The 20,687-nt window shown below is 57.4% G+C and overlaps 2 protein-coding genes across 10 annotated transcripts; one reads left to right on the top strand and one right to left on the bottom strand.

Moving 5' to 3' along the window:
• Window positions 1-2,157: 2,157 nt before the first annotated feature.
• GAPDH (glyceraldehyde-3-phosphate dehydrogenase) lies at window positions 2,158-6,010 on the top strand. Its single transcript, XM_041736910.1, is given in 13 exon segments — window positions 2,158-2,255; window positions 2,472-2,512; window positions 4,096-4,195; window positions 4,279-4,385; window positions 4,509-4,599; window positions 4,712-4,827; window positions 4,927-5,008; window positions 5,233-5,283; window positions 5,285-5,339; window positions 5,342-5,384; window positions 5,476-5,554; window positions 5,654-5,835; window positions 5,941-6,010. Coding segments are annotated over 12 exon segments (999 nt in total). The 5' UTR covers window positions 2,158-2,255; window positions 2,472-2,489.
• Window positions 6,011-7,111: 1,101 nt separating this feature from the next.
• IFFO1 (intermediate filament family orphan 1) lies at window positions 7,112-20,510 on the bottom strand. 9 transcript variants are annotated; one of them, XM_041735486.1, is made up of 10 exons: window positions 19,666-20,510; window positions 15,625-15,685; window positions 15,370-15,465; window positions 13,930-14,070; window positions 13,641-13,649; window positions 12,806-12,987; window positions 12,541-12,661; window positions 12,168-12,263; window positions 9,132-9,262; window positions 7,112-8,169 (listed from the first exon to the last, which is right to left on the bottom strand). In XM_041735486.1, the coding sequence occupies exons 1-10, from the start codon at window positions 20,436-20,438 to the stop codon at window positions 8,070-8,072; spliced, it is 1,710 nt and encodes a 569-aa protein (XP_041591420.1). In that variant the 5' UTR covers window positions 20,439-20,510; the 3' UTR covers window positions 7,112-8,069. The 9 variants fall into 9 exon arrangements, with proteins under 9 accessions (XP_041591420.1, XP_041591423.1, XP_041591418.1 ...); XM_041735489.1 differs by having other exon boundaries at window positions 7,112-8,173; window positions 12,806-12,963; window positions 13,641-13,646; window positions 19,666-20,506; XM_041735484.1 differs by having other exon boundaries at window positions 7,112-8,173; window positions 19,666-20,506.
• Window positions 20,511-20,687: the final 177 nt, after the last annotated feature.

Genomic DNA, 20,687 nt, shown 5'->3' on the forward strand with positions numbered 1-20,687 from the left:
TGTCTAGAGATTATTTTTGTCATCAACCTAGGTTGGAGGGATGCTATTGGCATCTAGTGGGTAGAGACAAGGGATGTTGCTAAATTTCCTATGATGCAGAAGACAGACCCCACAACATAACTACTCAGCCCAAAACATCAATGGTGCCAAGGTGGAGAAACCCTTCTCCAGACCAAGGGCTGGTCTGTGTGCTCCCCTCCCCGCTTTATGTTCTGTAAGCTCATCTCTGGGACAGGTGACTGACCTGGACACCGGGCTGATGGAAGGTCAGGTCCTCTCCACCATCTGTGGAAACTCCACCTACCAAGAATCCCTTTACTGTTACAGAGTCTGTGGGAAGTCCGCCCTTCAGGCAGGCACTGCTTTAGCCTGCCCACCCCCTCAACTCCCCAAGTCTGTCTGCTGAGTCACCTGGACCAGGAGGCAGTGAGCATGCTCTCATGACGACAGTGATGTCTTTGCTGTCATGACAACGGCAGGCTGCATCAGTAATGCTCTGTGGGCACTGAGCTCCCTCTTTCTGGCTGAGGACACTACTGAAAAAGGATGCGCAACAGGCAAAAGGGAAGATGGGACCTCAGACAACGCATTGTGGGTAGTGTGGGAACATGAAGGGGCTAGGACCCTTTCCAGAGAAAGATTAATGGTCCTGCTTGAGCCTCTGAGTCCCCATCCCAGGCCACGATAGAAAGCCTGTGGCGCATCCTATCTGTCACCTCCTGTCCCCATTAGGTGCCCTCTGGCCCTGCACTTGGGGTTCGTGAAAAGCCCCTGGGAACCAAGCATGCACATGGCTGCCAGACACTGACTTGGCTCTGGGGCCCCAAGGAGGGAGGGCAATCCCAGAAAGGGCAGGGACTGGGAGCTGGGGTGCCGGGGAGTGTGCTCTCTGCCTTTTAAGCAAAGGTTATCACCAGGCGGGCTAAACTTAGCTGCAGGCTCTTCAGCTAGAGAAGGGGGCTGGTCTCAGGTTACGCTGGGCCAGCAAAGAGGCCCCTGGGTCCCCAGCCCCCAGCACCTGCTGCTGGGCCAAGTCCATCCCACCCCACCCCTCCCTAAGCCGTCGTTCCATCCATCCTCAGCTGGGGCTGCGGACTGCTGGAGGGCAACGGGCCCCTTCCTCTCCCTCGCGAGCGGCCGGGGCGCTTCCCACCGCGTGCCGGAGACCTCCCGGCTTTTTTTCCCTCCTCCGACCGCTCGCCCTGCCCCCCACATTCCCGGCGCCCGCAGAGCCGGGGCGTCCCTGGCTCCGGGGCTGGCCCGCACGTCCCAGGATGGGGAGGGACTTCCGCCCGCACGTCCCGCTCTCCCGCCCGGGCTGCAGCGGGTGAAAGGGGCACTGTCTCCAGGCCCGGGCGGCGCAGCCCTCAGCTCTCCCGGAGCGACTTAGCGGGGGGCCCCCGGCCTGCCCCCCCGGGGCCCAGCCCGCCTGGGGCCCAGCAGCTGGTGCACACAGGGCCCGGTCTGTCCTCCCCAATTATCAGCTCGCAGGGCAGCGTGACCTTCCGTGCAGAAGCCGCCCCCACCGTCGGCCGCCTCCGAGCCGCCCCCCGAGCCCCCAGGACCCCTGCCCGGCGCCAGCCCAGGTCCCCGGCCCACAGAGGCCGGGAGCCAGGGCCCCGGGGCGGGGGAAGTGGGGGCTGGGGCTGGGCCGGGCCCGGCGGACGGCGGGCTGACCCCTGCCGGGCCCTCTCCTCCGCGGATCCCCCGTCACTACCGCGGAGCCTGGAGAAGTGTCTCAGGCCTCCCGCCTCAGCCTCCGAAAGAAAGGGGACGGGGTGGCGGCGTGCAGCGGCGAGGGGTCCCGGCTCCGGTTCCCCGTCCCGCCAGCTCCCAGGGCCCCCCCGTGCCATCCGTGCAGCAACGCTAACGGCCCCGGCTCCCGGAGGCCCTCCGCCGTCCCCAGGAGCCGGCCCCGGTCCGCAGAGCTCCCTCGGAGCTCGCCGCCGCCCCCGGGCCGGTCTCCGTCCCCTCCCCCACTCCGTCCCCGGCCCACACGCTGGGTGCGTGCGCGCTGGGGGCCGCAGACCCGTCCAAAAAAAAGGGGGGGGCCCGGCTACTCGCGGCTTTACGGGCGCACGTAGCTCAGGCCTCCGCGCCCTCGGGCCGCGACTGGGCGAGCGGGCGGGAGGCGGGGCCCGCGCCCCCCTGCCCCCCCGCCGGGCCCGGCGCTATAAAAGGAGCCCGCAGCCTCCGCCGGCGCTCTCTGCTCGTCCCCGTTCGACAGACAGCCGCGTCCTCTGGTGCAGCGCCAGGTAAGGCCGGCCGGGCCCCGCCGACGGGAGCCGCGGGGAGGGAGCCCCAGGAGCCCGGCGCCTCGCGGGGCCCCGCGTACCCGGCCGCACCTCGGCACTGCGGGGCGGGAGGCGCGCGGGGCACGGACGGACGTGCCCGAGCGCGGGGTGGGAATGGAGGCCGGGGGGGAGGGGGGCACCGCCCGCGCCTTCATGCTCGCCCCCCTCTGTCCGCAGCCGCGTCCCCGAGACACGATGGTGAAGGTCGGAGTGAACGGGTGAGTTCGGGGCCGCGGGCCGGGTGCGTGGGAGCGTGGCGCGGTGGTCCTACCCCCCCCAAGGAGAGCTCAAGGTCGGCCCCGGGACCCGCGAGGCGCCGCCGCAGACGGCCTCGTGGCCCCCGGCGCGGCCTCCCTCCCACCCGCGGCGCGTCCGCGGCGCCGCCGCCCGGCTTAGCAGCCGCCCCCTAATCCCCCGGCCGCTTTCTTCGCTTTCGCGCCCTGCGGGGTCACGTGCCGCGGTGCGCCCCTCCCCCGCCCCCGCCCCCCAAGCCGGGGGGGGCCGGGATGCCCGGGCCGGCGGGGTGCGCGGCCCGCTTGCGGTCACCCGGCCGCCATGTTGCAACCGGGAAGGAAGCGCAGGAACCGCCGTTAGGGAAGCTCCCGTAGCGCTTCGCTGCTGCTCGCCCGTGACTCAGCCCTGCTCTGGGCCCGCGGGGTGCGGTCGCCGGCGCCCCGGAAACCAGGTGGGGCGGGGCTGCAGACCTGCCCGCGGACCATCCCTAGGCTGCCGGCGACTTCCCTTGGGGATGCTCCTCCTAGGACATTCTCTGGGGGATTAGGAACAAGGATCCAAGGGTGCCCTCCTGTATTTTTTTCGTCTTTTTTTTTTTTTTTTTTTTTTTTACCTCTTTTCCTTTCTCTAGAGAGAAAAAGAGGTGTGGAAGCGCAGCTCAGTGCCATGTTGGGGGAGCTGAGTCATGGGCAGTCAGAGATTTTGCGCCACAAGATGGCTCCTGAGGCGGCAGCCCCTTCCTGCACCTTGGCTTTCCTGGAAGCTCTCTTCACCCACGCCCAGAGCTGACCCAACCCTAAGGGCCAGGCTAGAAAGGTCACTGGGAGGATTAGGTGTCCGTGAGCCTTGGGAATCCTGCCCTTCTCCCCATTCCATCTTCCAGAAATCAGATCCCCACTCGTCCTAATCTGGGGTTAAATATAGCTGCCTGACCTTTCTGCAGCGGGGGCCTGGGCTTCTAGTCTTCTACCTCCCCCACCGGCCCCCCACGCCCACGCCCACACATCTGCTGCTTCAAGCCTGATGTTTAGAAGAGGGCTTAGCAAACTGGAACCATGAGATTAGGAGGTTGAGAACTACTCCTTTTTCCCCTTTCTCTTTTGGAGGAAGGAATGGGCTTTCCATGGCCAGTTCGTTTCTGACCTTTACTCTTGCCCTTTGAACTTGGTAATGCCAAGTGTGCACGTCTTTGCTGCCCAGAGGGTGTATCCTGAAGCTCCGCCAGACAAGAACAAGCATTTCTCAGGGCGCAGCTAGTGGGGGGTGATAAACACCATGCACCCGGACTGTGGGAGTGGCCAGAGCGGCAGGAGCGGGGGCCCTGCACTGCTCCTCTTTGTGGGGACTGGCGAGTTGGGCAAGTCTTTGAATCTGATCACCTCTTGGGGCAGGTTTCACTTTTTGGCCAGGGTGTCCTGGCAAGGTTGCCCAGAAAGATAAAATTAGACTTCTTGGGACTTTCTGGTGGCTGGGAAGTGCCATCTTCTAACCTCTGGAAGAGAGTAAGTTGGCCTGGGGCTGCTTCCATGCCCCTACCTCATTCCGTCTCACCTTTTGTTCTTCTCAGATTTGGCCGTATTGGGCGCCTGGTCACCAGGGCTGCTTTTAATTCTGGCAAAGTGGATATTGTCGCCATCAATGACCCCTTCATTGATCTCAACTACATGGTGAGTGCTGCCCCTGCAGCTGAGCTAGGGAGCCGAGCCTGGCTGAAGCGCAGCCCGTCAATGCCCTCCTTTGTTCCCTCCAGGTGTACATGTTCCAGTATGATTCTACCCACGGCAAATTCCACGGCACAGTCAAGGCTGAGAACGGGAAACTTGTCATCAACGGGAAGTCCATCTCCATCTTCCAGGAGTAAGTGTGCAAGACACAACAGGGAGAAGTTTGCTTTGAGGGAAGATACTAGGATGGGGTGACCACCTCAAGGTTCATGGTACCTTGTGTCTCTGAACTTGGCATCTTTGTCTTCCCTCGTAGGCGAGATCCCGCCAACATCAAATGGGGTGATGCTGGTGCTGAGTATGTTGTGGAGTCCACTGGGGTCTTCACCACCATGGAGAAGGCTGGGGTGAGTGCCAGGGAAACTATAAAGGTGGAGAAGGGTGACCCTGGGATTTGGTAGGGAGTACGAATGTAGACCAGGAAAGGGAGCCCCTGGATCATAATGATTCCTACTGCAGGCTCACTTGAAGGGCGGGGCCAAGAGGGTCATCATCTCTGCTCCTTCTGCTGATGCCCCCATGTTTGTGATGGGCGTGAACCACGAGAAGTATGACAACTCCCTCAAGATTGTCAGGTAGGTATGGCAGGAGAATAGTGGAGAAGCGGTCCCATAGTACTTGTGCGTGTTCCAGGATGGACTTGGCTTGACCTTGACTTGTCGCCCTCTTCACAGTAATGCCTCCTGCACCACCAACTGCTTGGCTCCTCTAGCCAAAGTCATCCATGACCACTTCGGCATCGTGGAGGGCCTCATGGTATGAGTGATGGGGAAAGTGCCTAGGTCCTTCATTTCTCACTTGGGACTACATTGTTTTCCCCACTTAGAACATGATCCTGGGCTGTGGGAGCTATGGGGCATTGGGGGTTCCGAGGTCCGGTCACTCTATCCCTAAACTCTTCCTAAGGGGAAGAGGGAGGCCAAAGGGTCGGTGAGGCGATGACTACTGGCAGGCCCTCACTCCTTCCCCCTTGTCTCCAGACCACTGTCCATGCCATCACTGCAACCCAGAAGACCGTGGACGGCCCCTCTGGGAAGCTGTGGCGTGATGGCCGAGGGGCTGCCCAGAACATCATCCCTGCTTCCACTGGCGCCGCCAAGGCTGTGGGCAAGGTCATCCCTGAGCTGAACGGGTGAGGTTCCTTGCTGCTCTTCTGCCCTGGGCATCTGAGGGGGGCCAGGGAGGATGTCGCTGACCCTGCTTCTGCCCCCTCCCATCTATAGGAAGCTCACTGGCATGGCCTTCCGTGTCCCCACCCCCAATGTGTCAGTTGTGGATCTGACCTGCCGCCTGGAGAAAGCTGTAAGTGTGACCTGGAAAAGGTGGTGGCCTAGGGATTAGTGTCCCAGGGAAAACCGCAAAATTGGACCTTGAATAAGCATCTCATTTCTACCTCATTAGGCCAAATATGATGACATCAAGAAGGTAGTGAAGCAGGCATCGGAGGGCCCCCTCAAGGGCATCCTGGGCTACACTGAAGACCAGGTTGTCTCCTGTGACTTCAACAGTGACACCCACTCTTCCACCTTTGACGCTGGGGCTGGTATTGCCCTTAATGACCATTTTGTCAAGCTCATTTCCTGGTAAGTGGCCCTGTGTGGAGCAGCACCTAGGAAAGAAGTTGGAGTCTGGTGCCCTCTGGTGACCGGTTCAGGAAAATGGGCTTTAAATTCTTGATCTCCTTCCAGGTATGACAATGAATTCGGTTACAGCAACCGGGTGGTGGACCTCATGGTCCACATGGCCTCCAAGGAATAAGAGCCTCCTGGACCACCAGCCCCAGCAAGAACAAGAGGAAGAGAGAGGCCCTCAGCTGCTGGGGAGTCCCTGCCCCAACTTAATCCCCCAACACACTGAGAATCTCCTGACCTCCAATTTACATCCTAGACCCTGAGGAAGGGGAGGGGCTTGGGGAGCCCTACCTTGTCATGTACCATCAATAAAATATACTGTACCCAGCCAAGTCTTTGGGGGTTTTGTGTTTTGTTTTTTTAGTTTATTACAGGGTCTGGGGTAAAGGGGAGGGGAGCTAGGCTGTGTGCCAAAGAGAGGTCAGTCCAGCCTACCCTAACCGGCAAAACTCAGCTATGGGCCTCCCCTAACAGAAGGCATCCTTCACGACTGCGTGCACACAGCACTCCCTACCAAGGGCTGTTGCTCTTTACTATGGCTTAGTATCCCTCTGGGGCCCCTGGTGCTACAGGATCCTGCATGGCCACTTCAGAGGACCAGTCCATTTTGTCACCAGATACCTGGCCAGCTCAGAGCTGTACTGTCTGCAGTCCCCTGGAGGGTAACCTAGCAGAGAAATCAGGGCTTTGGAATTGGGCTAGCAAATCTAACAGCCTTGGCCAGGCTGGGTTACCTGGCCACTGTGAAGTGGAGCCCTAGCAGTGTGGAATATAGTGACTGCCAGGGTGCAAATTCCACTCTGCCTCACAGCTGTGAGATCTGGAGTAAGTTACTGGCATGTGTGCCCTGGTTACTCCCATCTGCAAGATAAGCCAGTGCCCAGCCCCTGCAGGTCTGGAAGGATTACATTCTGTGGCTGTATTAAGCACTGTGGTAAGTGGTCAGGAAAGTGAGGGTAATGTCCACCTCTAGTACTTTCTCGGGACATGTTGAAGGAATCAGTGCCATCTCCCTGGGTGAGGGCTTCAGGGGTGGAAGCACAGGCTGGCCTCAGCCACAGATGGAGGCCCCAGTTCTGCCACTGGAGCCTCCACTGGGGCAAGTTCCTTACAACCTCCCCGCCTTACTTTGTACCTGCTCACGTGTAAGGTGATGAACAGTGCCTACCTCCCAGAAGGGACTGTGTAGCCAGCACCAGAAAGTGCTTCAAACAGTGACACACAAGTGTTCAGTAAATTACTCTCCAGGTTATTATTAAAGATTCCATTCCAATGTCAGCTCAGCCTTCCTCAGGCAGTTAGGCTGACGTGTCCTCCCTCATTGCCATGTCTCCAGTTTCTCCCAACCTCTTCCCAGTCTGGGACATCTTAGCCTATTGCCCCTCAGTGTATGACAGACACGGAGGAGACAGATCTCCAATGGATTCTTGAAGAGACTAAGACCCTGAGCACATACACATGCACGCACACACACACACACGCACACACACACACACAAGTAGCTTCACCTTTTTCTCTGCCACTCAGCACTGACTGGGAAACAAGCAAGGGCTTCCACTTCCCTCCACAACACTGCACCCAGTCAGGTTGAGAAGCTGCCTGACCCAGGCTCCGTGAGGGAAGGGTCACAGCTGTGTCTCTGCCATCCACGGGCAGACGGCAGTGAGCACTTGAACGACAGAGGGAGGACAGAACAGCCTACCCAGTCTGTCCTCCTCCCACTGCATGTGTTTATAAGCCATAGAACATCCAGCCTAATCCACTTCATACTAGTACCTGGGCTGGTTAGCACCAGTACAGAATCAGCCAGCTGGCTCGAGGCCAGAGATGGAAGGAAGCTCTGACAACCACATTCCTTACTCAGTGGAGAAAGTAAGGAGCCACAATTGCTCTGGCAGGACTTTAAAGATGAGAAAGTAGCAGACACCCACGCATGAAGGCAGCAGAGCCCCAGCTGTGGTGGGAGTCGCCTGGGACGGGCGGGCTGAGCCTCACTCCAGACACCTTAGGGCCCTGGAGGCTAAGGACCAGGCAGGAAGGCTGAGGGAGGAGCGCCCCAGTCCCCAGGGGCAAGGCTTGGTGTGGCCAGACGAATGATGTTCCCCTTCTGTGAACCCCCCTCTGGCTCGGTGAGTTCCCAGCAGGGTGGGGGCCCCAGGGCACCAAGCTGGAGGTAGGTCCCTATCTCATGGAGCTATCAGATGAGACATCACGATCGGAGTCCTCAGCCTCACTTGGCGGCGGTGGCGGCGGGTCGCTAAGCGGGACCGCAGTGAAAGCAGGAGACTTTCTAGAAAAAAACACCAGTTGTCACCTTGGGGCAGGCAGGCATCCTGCTGAGTCTGGCATTCCTCTTTCCCGTGACTTTATTCTCAGGCAAGCCTGTGAGCACCATCTCAGGCAAGGACAGGAGGGCCACAAAGGCGAGGATGGCCGCAGGGTGAGGGAAGCAGGGAAGGGAGAAAGCTCTTCTACCCTACTCTGACGGGATATGGTCCCTGTCTTTATCCTGTGGACTCTGGGAGGCTCAGAGTTCAGAAATATCTCAAATTGCGGGGTGGCTCAGTCAGTTAAGCATCTGCCCTCGGCTCAGGTCGTGATCCCAGGGTCCTGGGATCGAGCCCCACGTCTGGCTCCCTGCTCAGCGGGGAGTCTCCCTCTCCCTCTCCCCCTGCTGTGCTCACTTGCTTGCTCTCAAATAAATTTAATTTAATTTAAAAAGAAGTATCTTAAAAAAAAAAAAAAAAAGAAGTATCTTAAATCATAGTATGAGAGAGGTTGCCTGAGCCCGAGTGCACAGACTTAATTTATGTCTATCTAAATCTACTCTGTCTAGTATTTTTGTGACTTTTTAAAATTTACTTTTTTGTAGAGGTAGAGCTTACACAGGGTTAAATGCACCAATTGTAGCCCTGGCTTTAGATAAAAATCTGCCCCCACACCTCTTCTGTTCCCTGCCAATTTTTAGCTGCTCCTAACCAGGGGAACCACCAGGGTTAGTGGCATTGGGAGGTTTGGGCTGTCCAGCCACAAATGGGCACACACCCCTTATCCGCCTGCTAAGGGAGAGAAGGTTGTCGGGCTGGCCTGACATACCAGGTGGCCTCTAAGGGCCTCCCATCACGATGCATGGGGTCTCAGGGTCACAGGGCCTCTGGTCCACCACTCCCCTGCCCCGCCCGTGCGCACCCTAGGAGGAAGACGCGGAAGAAGGCAGGCCAAGCCCCCACTCCAGGGGAGGTCCTCACCGGTCTCCAGACTGTGTGATGAGCCGGCGGCAGGTCTCCATCTGCACGTCCAAGCCTCGCTTCATGCTGCACATCTCCATGTATTCATGCAAGTGTCGGTTCATGTCATTCTTAGCTGTGGCCAGCTCCAGCTGTGGCAGGGGCAGGGCAGGGCCATCCAGGTCAGCGTTGTCCTTGCCCCAAACTCCCAGGAAGGTAACACACCAAGAACACCACCGGGGGTGAGGGGTGGCAGGCGGCCATGGGTGAGGGCTCAGATTAAAAATAAGCCAGGCCAAGTCAGAAGGCACCCAGTGTACTCTCATTCCTCCTAGTTGTCCTGGGAATCTCTGCCTAGGAAGGCAGAGGCCTCTGCTACGGACCCTCTCTGAGAGGAACGTACATGTGAGCAGAACAGAGAGCCCGGCGGCCATCTGCGCACAGCCTTGCCCCCTCACCGGGCTTCCCACATGGCCCTGTACAAGGTTGCACCCCATCTGTCTCCCTCTCTCATTCAGGTGCTCCCAGGAGGCCAGCCACGGGTCGTATTCATCTCTGCCTGTGCATGCCCAGCACCCTGATGGGGAAATCACTTAGTGACCCCCGGGACATAGCACAGCACAAAGGGGGCCCTCCCGTTTGCTCTGCTGGAAGAGGCTCAATCCTCTCCTTAGTGCCCTCTTGTCTCACCTGTGAGCCGACTCAGCATCTAACAGAAAGAATGCGGCCACAGCCAGTGTCCTAATGGTTCTAAGATGTATCCCCATTCAGGAAATGTTCCAGGAAACGTTCGTGAGAAAATGGGGGCTCAGAATCAAGGAAATACGGCCTCCTTCACAGAGGTAGAGCTGAGAGGTGGGGCAAAGGCGGAAAAGATCTGGGCCAGAGACAATCTGGACCTCTCTTTGTTTGGGGTACAAAGGACAGGGGCCAAAAGGAGAGGCTGAATAAAACTGCTTGAAGGAGATTGGCCTGGCTGCCTGAGAGCAGAGAAAGGGTAGGAAACTACCCATGAATAATCCAACTTGGATAGAGGAAACCACCCAGAACTAATCCAAACTGGACAGGGAGAAGATGGGAACTCAGAGGAAGAAACAAATGGGTCACAGGGCCAGAGAGAAGATATGGTGGCCTGGGTGCATCGGGAGCCCCAGTAGATACAGCTTGGCTGGCAGCCTTGACTCCAGAGCTGGAACACCGTAGCAAGCCAGAGCAGCAGGACATGCCCACCCACCACTCAATCCAGGAAGACAACCAGGGGTTACCAGCTTTTGTTCAGATGGGCTGCTGCCTCACCCCAGTTTCTCTAGCTCAGGGGAGCAGGAGGGGAAGGGGCTAGCTTCCAGAGGCCATCACTCACTAGGACAGGAAAGAAGGAAATGAAGCAAATGTATTCTATACAAAGACAAGGCTATGTATCTCCAAATCTCCACCAGTTGCCGCTATGTATCTGTGTGTGTCCCCTTATTTATCTCACACGTCTAAAGCAGGGGTGAGGGAAGGCAGCCACCACACGCTAGGAGGTGTCCAACAGCCTCCACTGAAAATCACAGCCTTGCTCTGTGACCAGAGGGCGGCACAGGGCTGGGACTCGATGGAGAGGAAGCAGAAAAGACAGCAGGAGCTCCTTCCCACCCTCCATCTGGCCCTGGCTTTACCACTGATAATGGGAAATGCACCTTGCCTTCATCCCAGTCACCCCGGGGGTCACCAGGGCCAACATTGCACCTAATGCCCCCGCCCCATGAGCTCTCCCAACACCTCTCCTAACACCATCTCACTGCAAGAGAAGAAGACTGCCACATGTGTCAGCAAGTGGATGGAAAGCAAGTGGCTCCTCACCCCCTCCTCATCGGGGAGCAGACACATGGCTGCAGGCCTTTAATACTCAGCCTCGGGCAGCCTGGGTGGCTCAGCGGTTTAGCGCCGCCTTCAGCCCAGGGCGTGATCCTGGAGACCAGGGATGGAGTCCCACATTGGGCTCCCTGGGTGGAGCCTGCTTCTCCCTCTGCCTATGTCTCTGCCTCCCTCTATGTGTAGCTCTCATGAATAAATAAATAAAGTCTTAAAAAAAAAAAAAAACCACTCAGCCTCTGTCTGCCTGGGCAAGAGACAAAACAGGTGGTTTAAAGAAGCAAGACCATGTGATATGTGTTGGGAGAACACACATGTAGAAAAATCATCTGTCAACTTCTCAAAATGCAGGCAGTGTGAGAGCAGCAAGTATATAAATATGCCACATGGGCTTGAAGAGAGGCTGAGAGTTACAGGCCCACAGCCTCTTCCCTAAGCGAAGGGCCCTCCCTGTGAGCAGGAGGCCGCCCCTCCACCCAGAGCACCACAAATCTCCCTCAGTGGCTGCAGGCCTAGCTCTAATTTAGAGCACTGCTTCCCTTGCCTGCTTCCGAAGGACCCTCCCGGCTAAGGAAGGACAACAGAGGTTCCTCCATCAGCCGAAGGGCTGAGCTAGGAAACAGAAAAGTCACAGTCTACTTAGTAGCTGCTGCTATCACCCGGACAGTACTACTGATAATTGTAAAACCACCACGCAGCGTGCTTACTAGGAGGCAGGCACTGCCCTCAGCTCATTGCCTCATTTAATTTGATCTTCAGACCAGCTTGTGAGGGGGTTGCAATTCAGACCCCACTTGACAAATAAAGAAATAGGTTCAGAGAGCGGAAGTAGCCCATTAGAAGCAGGAGCAGCAGAAAGTAAGTGACAGGGCTGAGACTAGAACCCACATCTGGGGCAGCCCGGGTGGCTCAGCAGTTTAGCACCGCCTTCAGCCCAGGGCCTGATCTTGGAGACCCGGGATCGAGACCCGCATCGGGCTCCCTGCATGGAGCCTGCTTCTCCCTCTGCTTGTGTCTCTGCCTCTCTTTCCCTGTGTCTCTCATGAATAAATAAATAAAATCTTTAAAAAAAAAAAAAGAACCCACATCTGTCCACCCCCCTCCAGAGCCTGAGGTCTTAAGGCTCCAGCCCCACAAAAGAGAGAGAGGGAAAGGTCTGGTGTCTGGCACCCTTGGGGTCACAGCTTCAACCCCCAGCCTTACCTCTATCTGGTCAATGGTTTCCTGATATTCTTTCTCCCGGGTCTTGAACAGGGACTCTGTATCTTTAATCACCTTCTCCAAACTGTCTTCCTGCTGCTGGAGCAGACAGGGAAGCAAGGGCAAGGCCAGAGGGGAGGGTGGGATGGGGGTGTTGCACAGGGCCGAGGCAGGAAAGAGAGAGAGAGAGAGTAAGGTTAAAGGAAGCTGGAGACGGTGGAGAAGATAAAGGAGAAGGGGAGAAGCAGGTAGAGGATGGAGGCCACAGAGGGAAAGCAGCGACTGCAGGGAGGAGGGGGAGGGGACGGGACATCCAGCTTGAGGTGGGGGGCAGGCCTGGCCGGCCCCGAGGCAGAGAGGAGAGAGGGGCCATTACCTCTCCCTGCGCCTCTGCGGCTGCCATGGCATAGCCTGAGAAATCCTCCCAAAGCAGCAGGGTCTCCTCAGTTTCCTCCCAAGTCAGGCTGTCACAGTCGTCCTCAAAATCATACTCCCTCCTAGAGACAGGGAACCCGCTGTCAAGGAGGGCGGGGGCCTTTCTGCCAGAGGAGGGCCACTGTTGGGGGTGGGAGGTGGGTAGTGGGGGCTCCGGCCTCGGGATGGGGGCTGCTAGAGGTGGGCCTGCAGGACTCAGGACTCACAGCTGGTTGAGCATGCGCTGCATCTCCTCGTTGATGCTGAGGGCTGTGCTCTCCTCCTCATCCCCATCGGGCTGGCGGGGCCCATCACTTTCCGACAGGGAGGTGTCCTCCTCGATGGCAGCCTTGCGCTCCCGCTTCCGCCCCCCCATGGATGGGACCTTAATGGGAGACAAGTGCAGAGACTACAGAGACGAGGCCGGGTGCATGAGGAGAAGGGCGGATGGGTGCCGGCAGGGGTTGGGTTGGGGGGTTGGGGGTGGGGAGGGAGCAGAGAAGCGTGAACCAGCGGGAGGGTGGGGTAGACAGGGACAGAGAGAGAAGACACAGTTACGACGACAGCAACAGACACCGGAATTACCGAGAGACAGGCGGATAGACACAGATGGGGACAGGGCTGCAGACTGAGAAGAAAAAGAAGAAACAGAGAAAATAGGGCAGTAAGACCAGGGGAGAAATGGCCCTGGGGCACCCACGGTAGATGTGCAGAATGACTACGGAGGATTTGTTTGCTAAAAAAATAAAAATTAAAAAAAAGCCTTTCTAATGAGATGACGGAACCAAAAGGCAAGTTTCAGGCTGCAAGGAAGAGGAGGACGCGGTGTATACAAAGGAGAACCTGAGTCTCATGTCCAGATCTGGGAAGCCGGAGAAGGGGCAGAAAGAAATGGAGCAAAGAGGGAACGAGATAGAGAAAAGGCGGAGGAAGAGCAAGGAGAACGGAGATGGGAGAAGTCTGGGCCCAATAGCCCAGCAGGTCAAAACTGATGGCCAAAGGCCAGGGTGGCTGAGAAACTGGGACGGGACATTCAAAAGCTTGCATGAGAGCCAAACTAACCAGCTTCTTCTGTGGAGGAAGCAAGAGAAGATGAAAGGAAGAGAGGAGAGGAGGCGGACAGAGGGGGAGAGAGGGAGGGGGAGACGGCGTTAGAGATGGCTTCCGAACCTTCTCTTCAGAGGCTCTTCTTGCCCCCCAGCCTAGTCCCATGGAGGGCCCCCACTGCCGGGGTGGGGCCCCCAGGAGGATGAAGGAAGGACCCTGCCTGCGCCCCCCTCCCGTGAGGAGCTGAGGCACCGGGCAGGCGTGGGCAGGAGCCCAGGGCCTGTGGGCAGCCCCACCCCCTCACCTGGAATATCTTGATCATGTCCTCGCAGTTGCGCTGCTGGGCCACGTCACACAGTTTGGCGGTGATGTCAATGCGGCGACAGATGTCCATATCTACCTTCATGGCCTTTTCCTGGATCTTTGTATCCAGCTCAGACAGGTTCTGTCCAGGGAAGGTAGGGTGCAGTGAGAGGGCAGCCAGTACCCTAGACGAGCCCCAGGATGGCCCTGGTAAGATCCTCATCTTTCCAGTCACACACCACCATGGCCCCCTCTTCCTGAATGCCCTCCCTGCAGCACTCATGGGCTGCTCATGCCACAGGCCCCCTGGTTGGACAGGGAGCCCTGGAGGGCACAGCCCAGGACCCACAGGGGCTCCCTCCTAGAACTGATGCTCCCAGTGAGACCACTGGGTGTTACAAAAGTGGAGGAAATATTGTCAGAAGAAGAATGGCTAACACTCATTCAGCATTAAGTCTGTGCCAGCACGGTCCTAAGAGCATTACAATCTCCACAGTCACTCTGCAAAGTACATGCCTTTACTATCCCATTCCACAGAGGAGGACACAGAGGCAGAGCGGTGAAGGAATTCACCAAGGCCACACCACAGAGCTGGGCTCTGGGTTCTTAACTAACCGCTTGACAACCTCTAGTTATGATGGAGGCCATGGTGCCTCTTGGATATGACACCGAGCCTTTTGTTCCTTCTTTTCCTTTCTCTTTTTAAAAAGATTTTACTGGGATCCCTGGGTGGCGCAGCGGTTTGGCGCCTGCCTTTGGCCCAGGGCGCGATCCTGGAGACCCGGGATTGAATCCCACCATCAGGCTCCCGGTGCATGGAGCCTGCTTCTCCCTCCGCCTGTGTCTCTGCCTCTCTCTCTCTCTCTGTGACTATCATAAATAAATAAAAAAAATTTTTAAAATTAAAAAAATAAAAATAAAAATAAATAAAAAGATTTTACTTATTTATTTGTGGCAGAGACAGAGAACACAAGTAGGGAGCAGAGGGAGAGGGCAAAGTAGGCTCGATGCCAGGACCCTGGAATCATGACCTGAGCTGAAGGCAGTCACTTAACCAACCAAGCTGGCCAGGTGCCCCCTTCTTTTCCTTTTGAACGAGGGTGGTGTAGGGGCAGGCAGAGGTAGATGGAAGCATAGTGAAGTGGGTGAGGAGGGCAGCCCAGGTGGCTCAGCCACCTTCAGCCCAGGGCGTGATCCTGGGGACTGGGAATCGAGTCCCACATCGGGCTCCCTGCGTGAAGCCTGCTTCTCCCTCTGCCTGTGTTTCTGCCATTCTTTCTCTCTCTCTCTCTCTCTCTCTCTCTCTCATTAATAAATAAATAAAATCTAAAAAAAATTTTTTTTTAAATGAAGTGGGTGAGGATGGGGTCCAGGAAACCAACAGGCCCAAACCAGAAAGGCCTTATCTGTCTGGTCTCAGGCGTGAGGTGGCTGCACTCACATTGCTCATGAGCCCCTTGAAGACCACTAGCTCAGCTTTCAACTGCTCCACCTTCATGGCCAGCTCCTCTTGGCAGGCATCAGCCTCTTGGGCTTCCTGCAGTTGGGGAGAAAGCCCTGCCTGTTAGTGGTGCTGTCGATGCAGAATGCAGGTGAAGACAAGGAAGGGCCAGGGGAGGACAGGGTCTGGGGGGTTGCTAGGGGCCGGGTGGGGAGGAGGGAGCATGGAGGGAGCACAGTGGTGGGCAGCCCTCACCTCCTGGAGCTCATTCACTCGCTCCTGCAGCTGTATCCGCACAGTGTACTCCTCTTCCCACCTGGCAGACATGGGGGACAGGGGGGGAATGTAGGTGTGGGGTCCCACCCCACCCCACAGCTCCCTGCCTCCCACCTCTCTGGCTCAGGCCTCTCTTACTCTAGGTCTTGTGCCCTAGATGCACAGGGGCTGTGGACAGGAATGGCTGGCCAGTCTGTGGGTGGCCAGCTGCAGCTGTCGGGTGGCTCCGCGCCTCCTGGCAAGTGCAAGCTCACCAGCTGCCTTCCCAGAACCTCTGGGCCATGCCCCAGGAACTGGATTTAAGAGCAACTGCTACCACTCTGCGCCCTTGCAGCGCCTGTCCCTCTCAGGCCCTGGCCCAGCCAGCTGCTTAGCTGGCCTTCTCCCCACTGCGGTCCACCAGCCCGGCCCCCCACCTTTGGTGGCACAGATCCAGTCTCCTGCCTCCTGCCCGCACCAGACCAGGGCTCCTCTAGCCCACTGCCCTGCCTCTCGTGGTGCCACTTAACACCAGAGAAGCAGCTGCAGGACATACACCACATCCACAGGGTAGGTCAAGAGCCTGGGAGCAGACATTGAAAGTCTGTCCCCTGCAAGCTCCAGAATAGGCCCACACAGAGCCCCTGAAAGCAAGCAGTGGAGAGGTGATGGGGCTGGCCCTGAGGCGTGAAAGCGATGGAAAGCTGGGGTTCCCAGACACCCAAAATCTGAGGGTAGGGAAATCAAAGTACAGAAAAGCACCTCTGCCAACCCGATGGGTAGGAACCAGAAGCGGCATCTCCTGGAATTCCAGGAGGCCCCCTTGACCACAGGCAGACTCTGCTGCGTAGAGCTAGGGTTCTCCCCGGACGTGAGTCCCTGGCAAGCCAGTGCACAGGCCATGGCAGTGCAGAGGCGGTAGGACAGTGCTGGGGGCGGCACGCTGCGGAGGGTTTCAGGGGCCTGCTAGGGTGCCCAGACCCCACTCACACAGCCTCCACTCAGACAGCCTATCACCTCCTGCCACTTCTTCCAGGCTGAGGAAGGAAGCCATGGTACAAGAGAAGCCACAGGATTAGGATCAGAAAGGGAGCCAGAGGCTGCAAAAAGGATAGCAAGAATACGAAAGGCTGACCGACAGATTCTGCAGACGTGGGACTTACTCCTCCCTCTCCCACCTCACCCCCCTCTCCCTTCCTGGGCTCTGCCCGCAGCCTCTTCCTTCCATGCCCTCCTGCTCCTCACTGGGCTCTGCATTGCAGTGCTCCTAAAAATAACTCCTCTACATCAGCAAGTGCCCCTCCTCGTGGAGCCAGCCTGGCCACCACCCTGCCGGCCCATCACGCAACCCAGCTCCCCAGCCTCTTGGCCCTCTGCCCACCCTTCCCCGCTGTCCCCATGTCCTTCCTTCTTTTGCTCTAGCATTCTCCATCAGTTAGTCAGTCAGGGCCAGGGAGGGGCCCTAGCAGCATCAAGTTAGATCTTTATATAGATAAGACTTTATCTTTTCTGGGCCTGTGGGTTTTTTCATTGACAGCCTGCAGGTGTGGGATTCAGTGCCCTCATACCCCTGAGTCCGTGAGTCCCTGGAGGAAGCAAGACTGGCAAGGGGACAATAGCCCTGGGCAAGATGCACTGGGAAGGGCAGGAAGCAACAAATTCAGGTAGAAATTTAAATAAGGAAGTTAGGGAAAGATTGAGGTGAACAAAACCTTAGAGTTGTTGTTGTTGTTGTTTTAATCTGAAAATAATTCATATGGAAGCTTACCAGAATTCTTGAAAGTTTGTTTGTTTATTTATTTATTTATTTATTTTCAGTAACTCTACATCCAAAGTGGGGCTCAAACTCACGACCCTGAGGTCAAGAGTCGCGTGTTCTTCTGACTGAGCCAGCCAAGGCGCCCCTGGACGCTTACTAGAATTCTCTGTTGTCCAGCCTGACTTTCCCACGAGTAGGTTCCTTCCAACCTCCATTCAAATCTGGTCTCACAAAGTTCCCTTGACATGGGTAGAATTTGAGCCATCTCCATGAATTCTACGTTTACTAAAGACCTCCCTCCCAAATAAACGGTATCCTTGAGCAAAGTGAGGAAGCAGGGGCCATTCCTATGCTGGAAAACTGAGGCCAGGAGAGATCCACCCAAGGTTGCACAAAGCAGGGGGAGCTGAAAATAGAACCTGGGAGGCCTCAGATTCTTCCCAGTTTACTGCTAAAGCTCTACCCATGCCTTCCAGGCCACAGATAGGAGCTTCAGTGTTGTTTTAAAGAGAACAGAACGAGGGCACAGGATCTGGGGTGGAGGAACGAGTAACTGCCAGTGTCACGTACCAGACAACTCTAGCTGCAGGGCCCTCTGCACAGCAGCGTGCTGCAGAGCGATGAGCTCATCAATCCCCAAGGAATAACTCTCTGCTGCCCTGGACAGCTGGACCAAGGACAAACACTCTTTCAGTTAAGAAAAAACAAATACCCGAGAACAGCAGTTGTTTCTGTGGTTATGGGTGCATTCCAGAACTGTCCGTGTTCTGCTGCTGGCAATGTTAATTAATTCCTGCAAGGGCAGGGGCAGGGGCAGGTGCTGGGGCTGGGCCAGGGGTTGGGGCAGGCTGGTTCTGGGTGGCATCTAAATAATGGAGAGGAGAATGGTTTAGGAGAACTGAGACTCCCAAAGGCACTTATAACACGGGCTATGATGAAGGAAGCCAGCATGAGGACAGGACTCAACCTCAGAAAGCCTGCTGGTCTGCAATCTGCTAGACTCTGGCAGGTTACAGATCCCTGAAGGCTGCCCCCAGACCCTGGGGTAATCTCTGGGAGCATTCAGCCAAGCCCCAGAGGACACCAATCTCCGCTACACTGGGCCGCAAGGGTAGTTCCCAGGCTTGCCCACAAGGGGTCAGAGTAGTCAATTAAGAGGTTAACCATAATGGCTCCCAAAATAAAGCCTCCTGCTGACCTGTCATCTTCCTTCTCAACCATGGCATCCCTCACGAAGTCTACAGAGGGCTGGCTATGTTCATGCTCCTTCCTCATGGCCTGGTTATCAACCCTCTAAGGGATCCACTTGATATACAGCCAGCACTAGCATCACATCCCTTCCCCTGGCCCGTTGTGCTACCCTGCCAGTCCCCTGCAGAAAACCCAAATCGTCTTCCTCAGACAGCACTGGGCCTGGCCCCCAGCTGCCTTATACTCACAGGGTGTGTCCATATTCTCAACTTTTCCCCACTCGGTTCCTCTGCTGGCTTCATTCACAATTCGTCATCCTTTGGCTCTCTGCACTTTCACAGATTCCCCCAGCTTCCACAAGTCCTGTGACAACTACCAGTCCCTTCCCCTTTCCCTAGCAAATTCCTTTTCCCCCTTGTTTTCTTTATTTTATTTTATTTATTTTTTACTTACTCTGAGCAATGTTCTGGGGTCCCAGAGCCTTTCATATGGAACTGGGGTAAGTTCCCAGTTTCCATCAACATTGCTTTGGGAAACCCAGAGCAGTGGCAGGGTCGCCCACTCCGAGATGCAGCCCCTCCCTTACCACTCCCTTCTAATTTCATTTAGACTCCCAAATGAAAGCTCTATGCTATGTCTCTTACTTTTGATCAGTATGTGGAGCCTCTATCACAAAACTGCTCTGAGGGCTGCGCCTGGAGAGGCTTAGTACCCCAGATGTGACCACTCAAACGCGTGTCCCTTTCACACAGCACACGACCCCACAGTTAATGCAGTCATCCAAACACTGCAGCCTAGATGAGACAGAAAGAAAAGCCACAAGAAAAAATATGTATTCCCCACAATCCTCCGCTTAGAGAATCCTTCTTCCTGTCACGAGTGTGACTTCTGCATTCCCTGTGGATTCCCCTCTTCCTGTACCCAGTGCCGTCTGTCTACCTCCAAGCTCCTCCTTACACAGCAGGAACTTTACTCTCCTATTCCTCCCTGATTCTTGGGCCGCACTGCTGTCCTCTCCAGCACCCACACCTCGTCCTGGCCCCATGTGTGGCATGACGCTGAGCCCGGTCCCCACCTTCCCGGTCCCCTACCTCCGCTTGTACTCGTCCCGCTCGCGCTTCACTTTAGCCAGGACGTTGTAGAGCGCGCGGATCTCGGGGGTGATGGTGTCGATCTGGACGCCCACCCCGTCGGGATGCACCCACGACAGGCCAGGCCCCTGCACCAGCGTGGGCTCCAGTCCCGGCCCGAGCCGGCGGGCGTGAGAGAAGGACCAGATGGTGCCGGGCATGAAGCGGGCTGACGAGGAGTAGGAGGTGGAGGTGGAGGTGGAGGGCGACGAGTGGCAGGCCGCGGAGGGCACGAGGGGGCCGGCTGGCGACCGCGCGGGCGAGCCAAGCACCCGCGCCGACGGGGTGCAGACGGCGGCCGGCCGGGCGCTCAGGGGCAGCCCAAGGGGCCGGATGGGGCTGACGAAGCCGGTCTGCACGGCCTGGTCGCGGCGAGCCAGGCCCCGCCGGCCCTGCTTACCCTCCTCCAGCGCCTGCTGCAGCTGCTTCTCTAGCAGCCGGTTGCGGCGCTCCAGCTCGTGCACCTTGGCCAGGAAGCAGCGGAAGCGGAGGTTCAGGGTCTTGAGCACGTTGATGTTGGAGCCCAGGTCGTTGCGGAGAGCCATGGCGGCGGGGGGGGCCGGGCCCGGCCCGGGCGGCGAGTAGGCAGCCGGGCCGGCCGGGGCGAGCGACGACGGGGACACGTCCCCTCCCCCGGCGAAATGGTCGCCTCCCAGAGGGTCCCCCAGCGGCCCGGCCAGGCCCTGCTGCTCCTGCTGCAGGAGGAAGAGATTGGGGCCGAATAACGGATTCATGGTGGCGTCTTCTGCTGGGAGACCGACACCGCTACAGGAGCAGGGATGGAGGGCGAGGGGGAAGAGCCAATGAGGCGCCAGGCGGACGCGGGGCAACCAATCAGACGGCCCGACGGTAGGGGCAGAGGTCACGGGGGCGGGGCAGGGGAGAGAGGAAGCCAATGAACGGCCGGGCTGGAAGCTGGCACCGGGATCTTTCCGGGTCTGAGGCTGGCGGACCCCAGTCCATGCCTGCAAGCCAGGGTGGCA

The sequence above is a fragment of the Vulpes lagopus genome, chromosome 21 (assembly GCF_018345385.1).
Source record: "Vulpes lagopus strain Blue_001 chromosome 21, ASM1834538v1, whole genome shotgun sequence".
Lineage (NCBI taxonomy): Eukaryota > Metazoa > Chordata > Mammalia > Carnivora > Canidae > Vulpes > Vulpes lagopus.